The sequence below is a fragment of the Lissotriton helveticus genome, chromosome 5_1 (assembly GCF_964261635.1).
Source record: "Lissotriton helveticus chromosome 5_1, aLisHel1.1, whole genome shotgun sequence".
In the NCBI taxonomy this organism is placed as follows: domain Eukaryota; kingdom Metazoa; phylum Chordata; class Amphibia; order Caudata; family Salamandridae; genus Lissotriton; species Lissotriton helveticus.
The window spans coordinates 1,013,478,466-1,013,492,147 of record NC_136065.1 but is presented as its reverse complement, the minus strand read 5'-3'; the positions used below and the strand labels follow the sequence as shown (position 1 = coordinate 1,013,492,147).

The following is a 13,682-nucleotide window of genomic DNA, read 5'->3' as shown; positions in this document are numbered from 1 at the left end:
ATGTGCCTTTTAGTACAGTTGTCCTGCCCCTAGGCTGGCCTGACGGGTTATTCCAGGCCCCTGATTACATTCCAGGTTCAAGGGCAAACCTTGCTGTGTTTTATGCCAGGTGCCTTCCTACCTGTTGTTTTATACCCGTAGGTGGAGGGTGGAGTAAATCTGGGTGTTCCCTTCTACTGCAGGGGTGCCCCTAAGCTGGCCTGACGAGTTATTCCAGGCCCCTGTTCATGCCCCTGGTTAATGAGCCAGCCATGTTGATTCATGATAGGTGCTCCTGTCTAATATTAAATGTGCTGTGATGCTCTGTTTTCCCTTACAGGGGTGGGGATTGGCGTTATAACGCATGAGGTGTGTTTATGCATAAAGTTGGATTTTGCAATTACAGCCTTCCCCCGAGGATGAGAGCCTGAGTTGGCCCCGCCAGGTTGGCCCCAGGTCTAATGTTCATTTAATCAACCTTTTTCCTTTCAGCATGGACTTTGGACTCAACCCCTTTTTGTCCCTTGTAAATAATCCCCCTCTGAAGTACTTGGCTCTGGTGCCAGTTGGCGCCTTGTTGTGACTACCACTATTCTGTTCCTTTTTACCTTGCTGGTTGGAGACATAACTAAACTTAATCTTTTTCCAACCACAGGTGGTGTCGTGACTCTTTTGTGGTGTGATTGGTGTGTCGTCTGTGGGTACTGCGTGAATGCTTCACATGTCCTCGAAGTTTGGCCTGCCCGCTTGATGCCATGCTATCCCCTTGAAGATTTGGGCAACCCCCATTTCCTACAATCAGTTCTATGGGGATTACTTTTTTGGGAACGGTTTGTGAACTGCCCTCAATTATTTTAAACAAAAAATGTATTGTAAAGAAGAAAGGACCCATATAAGAGAACATTTCACATATCCAGTTTAAATCGGAGTTCCTGTTCTTACATATACTCTGTCTTCTCTTTTTTCTAGGAGAAACTTTAAATGCGAACTATTTCCATAATGCTGTCGCTGTAAATAACGAGGACGCCGTTATGAATACTCTTAAAGAAAGGTTGGAAACCATTCAATATATTTCCGAGACAATAAAGTCATGATTGAAATTTACTGTCTGTGTTGCAGTAAGCTGTTGATTTTCATGTATGGTAATCTATTTCCTCTCTCATGTGGCAGGTAGTTTCTTACCTGTTCATTGTCACAGTGTATGAAATGTAGAGTTCGTTGTTATTCTCATTTGACTCCTTCTTCCAGACCCCTTCACTCCAACCTTCAGACACGTCTGATAGAGTTAGGTTAGAGGCCCAAAGTGTATTCCATTAAAATTGCTGGCGAAATGAAGATAGACGCAAGTGAATGCTTGCTCCTGTAGGGCCGTGCCCTGATGTGCTCCGCTTCCTCGTGGCTCAGCCGATTCCTCCTTTTTATGAGCCTGCAGTTCATAAAGTTATTTCATTTAACCAGATAGCCCTCTGAGTTGTAGCATAGAACATATGCAAATCAATGAAGAGTCAGGATGATGTATTCACATCATAACTCATCTCCTTTCTTCCTTGTGAGCAAACTAAAGAAATGAAAGAGAAACATGAAAGAGTAGAAAGGTCACAGTGATGGCAAAACAATGAGAAAAGTAAGCATTAACAACAAGCGTGAGAAATATAATTTTAATCTGTAACAAAATCTGTGGTCTCCGAATTCTAGAGACACCAACAGAAGTAGGCACATTTGCCATGGGTATGGTACTTACTCCAGAGGAATCTGAATCAAGACAAGAACCGTGCGCACCACCAACATCCTCATCCTTCATCAACATCACACCCGAACACCCTTCATCCTCCTCCCTTGTACAAACTCTACCCTTCTGATAAAGACCCGCATTTCTGAAATTCCACTTCTCACCATTGTCCAAAATTACAAAAATCTTTCCCACCTTGACAGCATGGAAAGGACATCTGAACTCAGACAGTCCCCTTGTAAATCTCCAAGACCTTACCTTGACCCAATCTCCACTAACTATCCTACTTTCCCTTCTTTCACCATAGTTATTCACCTCTTGTCTCAAACTCCAATCCAACTTTCAACCATACAGACACCAACCTAGTTCCCGGCATCTGCCCATGCATTTCATGAAAAGGAATTTTACTACTTGCTATGTGCAGTGGTGCGATAAGCCCACACCATGTTGGTTACCATTTTTTAAACATCACAGCGATTGGTAATAGCCACCAACCGGTTGACTCTTTCTACCATTTACCTGTGGATTGTATAAAGAAGTGCAAGAGTGTAGCACACCAGACATTTTGAGAAAGGTTGTCATATCATGTGAGGTCAACTGAGTACCATTGTCAGTTATGAGGACTGAATGGACATGTTCAGCCTCAAAAGCCTCCACCAAGGCTAAGATGGTACTTATAGTAGGCACATCCTTCATGAACCTCAACATTATCCATCTAGAATAAACGTCCACAATAACCATGGCAAACCTCAACTCCCCTGGTGGTTCTGCCATGGGTCCAATGAGGTCCAAATATATGGTGTGCCAGGGCTTTCCAGGATCTTCAATGTGCCCTGCTTCCCTTCCATGTCCTACCCTTAACCTCTTCTCACTCTCATTGCAAATACAACAGGACTCAACCCATCTTTTGACCTGCTCATCAAGGCCAGGCCAGCAAAATTTCTCTTTAATCCTCCTATTAGTCAAGCCTTGACCCAAATGTCCTTCATGAGCTAGGTTAAACAACCTGTGTTGCAATCCAATTGGAGTAACAAAACTATCTCCCCTCATTATGATAGATCGACCACACAATGCCAACTCATCCAATATTTTAAAGTACGGCCGTACTGACTGTGACAACATACTCTCCCTCAATGCACCCCACTGGATCAAATTGCCAACCTCTCTGAGAACACCATCCACTTTCATCTCTAACTCCCATTTTGCACAGGTAAATGTTCCCAATCCACAATGTAATGCATCGTGCACAGAAGCTACAGCACCTTCCACCTCCCTTACTGCCACACCATCCACCCTTTCCGAATCCAAAGGCAGTTTAGACAGACAGTCCACTTGTATATTTTTCAATCCTTTGACAAATTCCACCACATACGAATACTCTTCGAAGTCTCGCTGCTAGTCTGCCAGCCTAGCAGAACCTTTTCCTGATCCCCGGCAGAAAGTATTTTTAACAGAGGCTTGTGGTCAGTGCACATGGTAAAAGTAATTCCCCACAGATATACACGAACATATTCAGCACCCCAGGCTGCTGCTAACACCTCTCTTTCTATAACTGAGTAATTCTTCTCAGCTTGTGTAAGGGTGTGTGATGCAAATGCAACAGGTTTTTCATTTTTAGCATGTAATTGGGATAGCACCACCCCTAAACCAGTTGCACTGGCGTCTACAGTCAATCTGGATCTCAATTTATTATCAAACAAAGACAAAATCCCAGCATCCCAAACTTCAGTCTTTATCTTGTCAAAACATGTGCACTGCTCCTTCCCCCACACAAATATTTCTCCTTTACAAAAAAGTTTCAGGGTTTCAGTTTCATCAGCAAATCTGTCTACAAATTTGGAATAATATTTAATGAGCCCTAGATATGATCTTAGCTGATCTTTGTCTATTGGAGCAGGAGCCATCCTTATGGAATACACTAACGATTATTTTGGTTTGACACCACCATTACATATGGGGTAGCCCAGGTACTCTATTTGCTCGCTCAAAAATGTACATTTCTCCTTATTGAGTGTTCGACCAAATTCCCCCAATTTCCTTAAAACCATGCTCAGAGTTACATTGCTCTGTTCCAACGTCTCTCCCATGATCAAGACATCATCTTGGAAGTATACAACATCTTTTACTCCCTCCAAGACTTTTGTCATTATCCTTTGGAAGACACTAAGTCGAACTCCTCAGGTCTAATTTGGAGAAGTACTAACCACCCTTTACCAAGACCAACAGCTCATTAATGTTTGGGAGGGGGAATGTGTCTATGATTACCTCCCGATTAAGGCCTCTGAGATCTACACAAAATCTCAAATGGCCATTGGATTTCTGTGTATTGACCACTGGAGATATACATTGTGAGGCTCCTGCCGGTTCAATCACTCCCTCTTTCAACATTTCGCTCAATAACTCCTTCACTCCCTCTCTCACAGAAAGTGGTACTCTCCTTAGTTTGTGTTGTTTATGTATAACATTTTCTTTCAACAACATTTTGTGAACATACCCCTTTAAGCAGCCTAAGGATTTAATGAACACATCTGCTTCCCCTTCCAGTACATCCTTCAAATGAACATTGCCAACAACCATTACCTTACACCATCTTTGATAATTTTATAGTCTGAAATGAATATTTGATACTTAGGTAGATCATTCCATGTAAACAGATTAACTTCTTACATAGGTCCGGATGAATCGTTAGTCATTGCACACCTGCGAGAAACATGTCGACCACTTTCTGCACTTACTAGTCGAGTCTCGAAGAAGGAAACATAGCATTCAATCGAGTACAGGCTAGTCTTTTCTTTTAATTGAAGCAGGGGACCCCCAGAATAAACTTGATCCTGGTACCCCTAGCCTCATTTTATACTCACCAGTACGTCTACACCAACCTGGCCCCACACCCGCACTTCACCCTAACGGCTGTTGGATAGAAGATCCCCGCCAAAGAGCCCCTCTTTGAGGTGTTGCCCGTTGGGTATTGCACCGCCGACCCAACAAGGAGCATTACCAATGATGAAGCATGACACCTGAAAGGGTGTGTGAGGACATTACATCCAACAAAATGGATGCCCAACTGTAGGACTCCACCGAGACCCTACCACATCCAAACACTGGTGTGACCCGTACACTCATTACCTTTAGGAACAGCCCAGTACTTTTTTGTTACACATAGTTGCTCCTTTTCCATCTTTTTTTTTTAATAACACAAACTCCCTCTTGAACGTCATTACAACAGTTGTCTATTGTTGAGACTCCAGCCTTCTCTTTCCTATTAAATTCCTTCATACACCTTTGGGACTCCTCAATAACTTTTGCCATCTCAATCGCCTCCCTAAGAGATGGATCCTTCACTTCCTATAATCTTTTTGTATTTTTTTATCTTTAGATTGGACAATAAGCTGATCACAAATTAGTTCTCCAGTCATTGTGCCAAAGCAACATTTAACGGAAAGTTCTCTAACCTTGCCACAAATTTGTCAATGGACTCATGTTCTGCTTGAGGATGAGTGTAAAATGTATACTGTACCACAACCAGATTTAATTATTTGGCGAACCTAGTTTCCAGTCGCGTAATTGCTTCTTTAGGCACATTTGAAATAGGTTGATGATTTGGTCCTACAGCTACAGGTGTTGTATGGCGTTTTAGGATCCGAGCGTAATTTCCCGATTCATGCCCTTATATAGGTACAGATCACATTGCCCTAATATAGGCATATAAATCATCCCCATATTTAGACATAGCCCATGCAGTCTAAATACAGATGTGGCTACTTTCACCTGTACCAAAAAGCCACAACGATTTCTTGGAAAATCGGCTTAAGCAGTCAGGGACATCCCCTTGCTTGAATATTGATTTGTCCAAGAACTCATGGAGTTTTCAAAGAACTACCATTCCCTTGGGGTTCTTTGATGACGTTATTATGCCCGACTTTACGTCAAACTAGGCACCTTCAAGGTATAAATATGCCTTCACTTTCCCTAGCAAACACACGGTGGTTCGGAGCAGCTCGACTATCTACTTGCCCGACGCAGCTCGCTACAGCAAGTGCCGAAGAAAGCCGACCCTCCAGCTGATACACTGATCGAGAAGCTGTCCTTTCTCTCGCTGAGAATCCAGCTCCAGTGTTTCCAAGCTCCCCTCGCGGGGTGTTGGGAAATCGAGTCCCGAGACAAGAGATACCAGACCTCCTTCATTCTAAACTAAGGTATGGAGCTGATTAGACCCCAGAGAAATCTTGGATAGATTCTTAGCAAAGAAAACCAAACCTATGCTACACAATACTTACTCCCTCCCGCGTACTAGACTTAGGTTAGGTACATTGGGGTAGGCGTATTTTAGAAGCACCAGTTGAGTACTTTTAGCCTTTGTTATTTATGTATGTATTTATCTATGGTTTAGAAATCATACAATGCATTTACAGTATTATTTTATAATACTCTTCTTGCTGTATCCATTATACTTTGCAGCCTGTCTTACGATTGTAGCAGTTCACTTCACTTGCATGAGAAAGAAGACTGTTCAATAAATCCTTTTATTGAAAACGCCCATCTCTCTATTTCTCTGCACCTCTGATAAAATTAAGCATGCACGATTGACTGAGTAAAATATCTATCTATTGTTTCCACAACTCTGAAGATACGTTTATTCTTGGGGAAACAAAGTTGTCATGTTTATGCGGTTGTCAGAAACTAATCCCTTCTTGTGAATTCGAGAAAGTTTCTAGTGACCTCTGAGCTAGCTGGCACTCATAATTAAGTTTAATATATTCAATAGAGACCTAGTCGACCTCAGTCCTACGTTAAATCTATAGGATATATTATTCCAATGCGCAGAGCCTATTGGGAGTATAGGAACTACATTACATAGGCAAGTATTTAAAAACCTTTTGCCCTTCATTACCCAGAACAAATTTTTTTTAAAATTTTTTATTTATTTATAGAGCGCAACATTTATCCCAGAGGATGTCACTGCGCTAAGGATTGCGGTAGCAGGTGGGTGGACGAAGTTGAGGGTCCAAATCCGACTTTTGGGAATAGATGTGTTTTAAGTTTTTTCCTAAAGGCATTGTAGTTTTTGGTCAGCCTAAGTTCAACTGGAAGCTCATTCCAGTGCCGTGCCGCCAGGTAAAAGAAAGAATGGCCTCCTGTTCTAGATCTGTTTATTTTTTTTGTCTCCACAAGAGCAAGGTGTTGCGACCTTAGTGGTCTGGCGCGGGTATAGAAGTGTATTTTGTTTTTAAGGATCGTGGGACCTGTGTTGTGAAGTGTCCTGTGGGCATGTTCGAGGAGCTTGAAACAGGCTCTTTGAAGCATGGACAGCCAGTGAAGTTGTTATAGGCATTCCTTTGCAGAGCTGTGTTTGCCTTTATTACACATTAGTTTTGCTGCAGCATTCTGCACTGCCTGTAAGCGTTTGAATAGGTAATCTGGCATGTCCATGAAGAGGGCATTGCCGTAGTCCAGCCTGCTGACTAGCAGGGCCTGTGTGACTGTCTTCCTGCTTTCCTGGGGGATCCATGGGAATAGCCTTTTTAGGAGTTTCAAAGTAGCAAAACTTTTCCCACATAGAGTTCGTACGTGGGCCTGCATGGATAATGTGTCGCCGATAGTTACACCCAGGTTTTTGGCACAGTGCTTGGGTGTCGGGCGTCTCCTAAAGAGGAGGGCCACCAGGAAGAGTCCAAATAAGTTTGGCTTCAACGAGGAGCAGGATCTCGGTTTTGTCCGCGTTTAGTTTTAGGCAGTGATCTGCCATCCAATCAGCCATTTCAGTTAGGCAGCTGGTGAGTTTATTTTTGGTGTCTTCATGCCCCTTACCAATGGTGATAGTGAGTTGCGTGTCATCCGCATATGAGCAAACCCCAAAGCCCCATTTTGTTCCAATTTGTGCCAAAGATGAAACCTAGGCATTGAACAGCGTAGGGCTTATGAATGCTCCCTGCGGAACGCCGAATTTAAGTTGCTTTGGCTTGGATGAGTAGGCTCCTAGTTGAACGATTTGGGTTCTGTTGTACAGAAAGGAGCTGATCCATTCGAGGGCTTTTCCATTTATCCCTTTTTCCCGTAGGTTTTCTAGCAGAAGGTGATGAGAGACCGTGTTGAACACTGCCGACAGGTCCAACAGGATCAGGGCGACAGCTTTGCCTTGATCTAGGCAGTTATTAATGTTGTCCGTGACGACCAGCAAAGTGGCATCTGTGCTTTTGGTGGCCCTGAAGCCTGTTTGGGAGTGGTCCAGTAGGTTGTTATCGTCTAAGTATTTGGACAGCTGTCTGTTGACCAGCTTGTCCAAAACTTTAGAAAGATATGGGAGTTGAGATATTGGTCTATAATTGATGAGATTTATCACATCTGTGCCTGTTTTTTTTAGTAGTGGGGTCACTATGGCATGTTTCCAAGTTTCAGGAAAAATTGCCGCCTCTAGGGATTTGTTGAAAAGCTGTGTGACACCTGGGGCAAGGGAGGTCATGATCTGCCTAAAAATAAAGTGTGGGCAGGGGTCGAGGGGTGATCCAGATTTGATTTCCTTCATGGTTCTGGCCACCTCTGCTTCTGAAATTGGGGCAAAGCTGTTCACTTCGGCTGGGTTCTTGTTCAGGGGGTGGGGGGTCTGATTTTCCACTGCTATTGGTGGCCACAGGAATCGTTGGGTTGAATGTTGAGTAGATTTTTTCTACTTTATCATTAAAGAAGTTGCTTATCATTTCGCAGTTTTCTGTTGAAGGGTGCAATGTTTGGGACATGCAGGCCGGTTTGCACAGTTCTTTTATTATTTTGTATACCTCTTTGGTTGAATTGCTGTTTTCGGTGATTCTTTGTGTGTAATGTGCCCATTTTGTCTTTTTTATGTTGTGATTATAATTTTTAAGGGCATTTTTGTAGGTTGACTTATCCGCATCTAGTCGGGACATCCTCCACGTGTGTTCCCTGATTTTGCATTTCTTTTTGAGCGTTTTAATCTCTGGGGTATATACTTTTCCGAGGTAGTTCTTTTTATGGATTTGGATTTAGTTAGGGGGGCACAAAGGTTCAGAGAGCAAGTAATCTCTGTATCTAGGTTCAGTGTGCCTGTGTTGGTAAAGGGAGAACCCAGGTGTTCTAGCTTAGTGGTTGCTGGCCAGTGCAGTTTGAATGATTCTGGGGTGACCTGTTTCCAGGGTCTGTAAGAACCGGGTGTAGGTCAAGAGGTTCTGGCAGGTGGCGCAGACTGCGCAAAGGAAAATAGGACGGAGAAATGGTCTGTCCAGGTTACGGGTTGGGTCTCCTCAATCGAGGTGGTGTCAATATTGGAGAACAGTAGGTCTAGTGTGTGACCTGCATTATGGGTGGGAGCGTGGATTTATTGCTTCAGCTGGAGGGTTTGCATATCGTTGCTTAGATGTGTGGCTGCTAAGTTGTCGGGTTTATCGAAGTGAATGTTGAAATCGCCAATCACCACAAAGTTTTTGTATTTGAGACAGGCGGGGAGTAGTTGCGTGAGCAGCTTCATGCTGAAATCGGCATGGTATCCGGGAGGATTGTATATCACTGCTCCTCCTAATAAGGTGTGATTGCCCTTAGATACCCGGAATGCTAGTAATTCGTGCTCATCTAGCTGGGTTACTGTAGTTGGAAGGCAGTTAAGGTTGTCTCTAAATATTATTGCAAGTCCCCCTGCTCTTTTCCCTTGCCTATCTTGACGTAGGATTTTGTAATTCAGGAGGAGTGCGTTGGCTATGTCAGGGCAGTTGTTCTCGTCTAGCCAGGTTTCAGTTATGAACACTAAGTCGGGGTTCGTCTCAATTAGCAATAACGCCTTTTTTCTTGCTACAGAAAATTCTTGGCCATCTAAAGCTATAATGTAATTTTCAAGCACCTCTACCCAATCATCCCAAGGAATTGTAGGAGGTACATAAAAGAAATGGAGGAGCAATTATGTTGTAAAGAGCAGCTAGAACTGATGAATGCAAGAAAATTATACAATGTATCCAATGTATCAAATGTGTACCTATGTGTCCAGATCACCAGAAACATAGGCATATAGTCATGTCCAGATCAATACTTTGCCTGCCCTATAAATGGTGTGCAGATCACCAAAACTAATGACTCCTCAAAAACGTTTGTCTGCACATATAACAGGTGTGCAGATCACCGGCACAGACTTGCTTGTAACCTGGGTGCAGACTTGGATGCGCCAGAAGAAAGGTTCCTGGAATGGTTTGCACATTGAACAATGTGCACAGGAATAAATTCAAGGCAAGGGCAGCAACTGTCGGCCCTGGAACGTCCTCCACCTCACAATCTAACATAGAATGTCATACATAGAACATATGCAAATGAATGAAGAGGCAGGATGATGTATTCACATCTTAACAGAGCAGCTACTCCATGAGAGCATTGGAGCACCCCCCCCTAAAAAACGCCCCAGAGCAGGTAAAAAATAAAATTGTAATAAAGTTTATTTATTACCATTTTATTTTGAACCAACGTGTCCTGAATCTAGTGTCAGGACGGGGCAGGGCCAGAGCTGCTGAGTGGCAACAGGGAGCTGTGCACTTATGTTTAAAGTGTGCATGTCTCTTTGGCCGTCCTTCTTGCGACTGCCAGCCAGATATGCACATTTTAAACTTCTGAAATCTAGCTGTATTAGGCCCAGATGTACAATCCTGGAAGTAGTGTCTCGCAAATTGCGAGTCTTTTGCGACTCGCAATTTGTGAGGCACTATTACCAATGTACAACAGTGTATGTCCTTCTGTTAGAGATTCCCAATGGGGTTGCAAATAGAGAGGCTCATGAATATTAATGAGCCTCTCGCAATTTGCGATCCTATTGCGAATGGCAGGCCTCCCAGGTATGGTGGCCTGCTGGGCTCAGCAGACCACCATGTCTGGGACTACTTTTAAATAAGTACCAACAAAAAAGAGAGTAAGGGATTTTTATCACCAGATGTGAAATGGAGATTACTCCTATTCCCCTGGGTAGGTATACAATTAACAAAGAAGGAGTATCACCATAGGGAATCATAGATTCCTAATGGGATGTATGTTTGGAGAAGGAAAAAATTCTTCCTTTTGTAAAAAAACCCTCACTCACCAGCCTAGTGGTGACATGCTTCATCATCGGGGTCCACCCTGATGACCGAGTGCCATCAGGGTGTGCTGCAACACCTGAAATATAGTGGAGCTGGTTTGTGAGTGTAAAGTGCAAAACAATTAGTGTTAAAAATTGTCCTCTTTTAACTCAAAAAATTGATTTTTATTCATAGGTAACTGTTAAAAGAAATGTGGAGATACTTTGAGGGTAATTATGACCAAGAGTTTCCCCGATGATGAAGCATGTCACCACTAGGCTGGTGAGTGAGGGGTTTTTTTACAAAAGGAAGAATTTTTTCCTTTTCCAAACATACATCCCATTAGGAATCTATGATTCCCTATGGTGATACTCCTTCTTTACTACTTTTAAATAAAACAGTTTTTTTAAAATGCAGCCCCGTTTTCCTTAAAGGAAAACGGGATGCATTTATAAAAAAAAAATGAAATGTTTTCGTTTCATTTTTAAGGACAGGCAGTGGTCCCTGGGTCCACTGCCTGCCCTTAAAAATATTTTCCCCTGTGTTTGCAAAGGGGAAGGGGTCCCTTGCAAACCCGTTTGCGCATGCAAAAATGGTCGCACATCAGGCCCTAAGACGAGCAGAAGCCTCCAATGCTCTTAGGAGCGCTGTGAGAGGCTGCTTCCTCCAAGGGACGTGCCAGGATTGGAGAGTGCAGTTTCCTGGGCCCAAGCTACCAGGAGCGAAGACACCAGAGCAAGGAGGACATTGTGTGGCAAGTCTGCAAGTTTTTATTCTATTATCTTAATGTCCCCCGCATGATGTGAGCTCACCATCCTAAATACATGCCAGACGCCATTGGCAAGCAGGGTTTGCCTCTTTCTGTTTCATAGCAGTGCTTTCCAAAGAAATATTGCACTAACTTGGAGACATTTTTGGTCAAATTGATTGACTGGGTGCTGCTAATAAAAAAGTTCACTGCTCTGTGCTGAGCCAGCACAGGACATTTGTTACAACCCTTGGACTCTACCTTTTAGGTTCCCCAGTCCCTTTTCTCTGTTTTGAAGAATTGTGCCGCCACGGGCATGTCTTTCCCTCATTTCAGTATGTACCTGAGATAGTTCTATGGTTGATTACAGGGATAAATGCACTGCTTGTTGTAAATTGAGGTTTATTCGATTGTTTACTAAGTTTGTTGGTGCACCAGAAGGCAACGTCGAGAGTCCAACGACGTTCACAATACAACTCAAAAAAGTGGGTCTAGAGATACTCTAGAACCATCCCTTCATGGGCACTCATGTAATTGTCTCCTGTTTATAAGAAGACTTCCACTCTGAAGTTCAATTCCAATGTTAAATGTTTAATTTCAGTCACATTCAATAGAATTCATTAATGTTCTTCAATTGTTTCCAACATTTCATGATTATTATCAACTTATAGAGTTTCAGACATTGTCATCGTGATGTGTCCAATGCATTTCGGGCATGCAGTAAAATGCCCTTCGTCAGGGAAAATGACACTGTCAAAGATAATGACATATAATCAATGTTCTGATCAACTGTATGTTTAAATAATGACAACAATACTATGGCAAAATAGGCAATTTTTGAACAAAAAAGAATGTTGTGTGACGAGTGCTCAGCAAGCAATATGTGATTGTGAAATGCATGCATTGCGAAAAAAAAAGTGAAAAAATAACTCACATGCCTGGAGTTTCCCGGATGGGAATACGATCTGAAACAAATAAATGGAAGCGCAAGTCTTAGAACCTCCGTTTTTAGACAAGTTACACTGAAGTAATCCTCCGCTAGTGTGTGCTCGTAAGCACATCTACTAACCTTAGTGTTTCGAAATGTCGGTTCGGTGTGTATCCTCTCGTCGGTACGAGCTGGTACACAGTTCAGAAATATCCGCGTGTTTTTAAAGGAAGAGTTCCGGTCATGTGACAGGAGCCACACAACAACGGTGGAAGACAGACTATGTCGCGTGTATATACATGCGTGCAATGACAATGTGCACGATTATCGTATTCTGGCCAGAACGAAAACATAGAAGTAGTAATGATATTTACATAACACGCATCCAATTACAAATTGTATTGGTTGCGAAAAAATAAATAAATAATCAAAAAATGGGGTACAATCAGGATTCGAACCTTGAGGGTTCAGAATAGTTGCAAGGTGTATTAGTGTGTGTAGCCATAACGGAAACCGATGGGTAGCAGAAAGTAAGTGTGAGTGTAAATGCCATATACAGAAACAACACTCAGTATTCACAAGCAAAATCATCAAGAGCAATTTACAAGGGTTCATAGATAACATGCTAGTTCTATTCTTTCATTGAGCCCCATTGGCTTCTGGGTAGACAATTTCTGTATCCAATAGTTCTCTCTCATCAATAGGAAATTTGTATTGTTTCTTCCTTCAATTTTTTGAACAGTTTCCAAAATTATGAATTTGATTTGAGATATATGATGCTTTTCTTCTGTAAAGTGCAATGCTAATGCAGATTTCGTGTTTTTTAGCCGGATGTTTGATCTGTGTTCAGTTAACCGCACTTTTATGCGTCTTTCAGTTTTTCCCACATACATTTTTCCACATGGGCACCTAATACCATATATCAAGTTGCTCGATTCGCAGGTGGCATTAACTCTCAATTTAATTGGGTACCCTTTGGAGGGATGACAGATTGTATTACCTCGGATCACATTGTTACAGTTACCACAATTAAGACATGGTTTAGTTCCTGTGAATTTAATATTGACCTGTGGTTTCTGGTGAAGAATTTCTCCCAAATTTTTTGATCTAGTGAATGCAAAGATCGGAGGTTCTCTGAAAGATTGTTTAAAATCCGGCTCCATGTTAAGGATTGACCAGTGTTTCATTATCGCTTGTCTGTATTTGTTGCTTGAGGTGGAGTATTTAGATACTACTACAATTCTTGTCTGTTCTGGT

General features: G+C 42.4%; 1 protein-coding gene across 1 annotated transcript in view; it reads left to right on the top strand.

Moving 5' to 3' along the window:
* FANK1 (fibronectin type III and ankyrin repeat domains 1) overlaps positions 1-13,682 on the top strand; it is a 1,467,952-nt gene that overhangs the window by 642,136 nt on the left and 812,134 nt on the right. Inside the window, exon 4 of the mRNA XM_078643513.1 lies at positions 949-1,030. Coding sequence (XP_078499639.1) covers positions 949-1,030 — 82 coding nt within the window. The remainder of the gene's footprint in view (positions 1-948; positions 1,031-13,682) is intronic.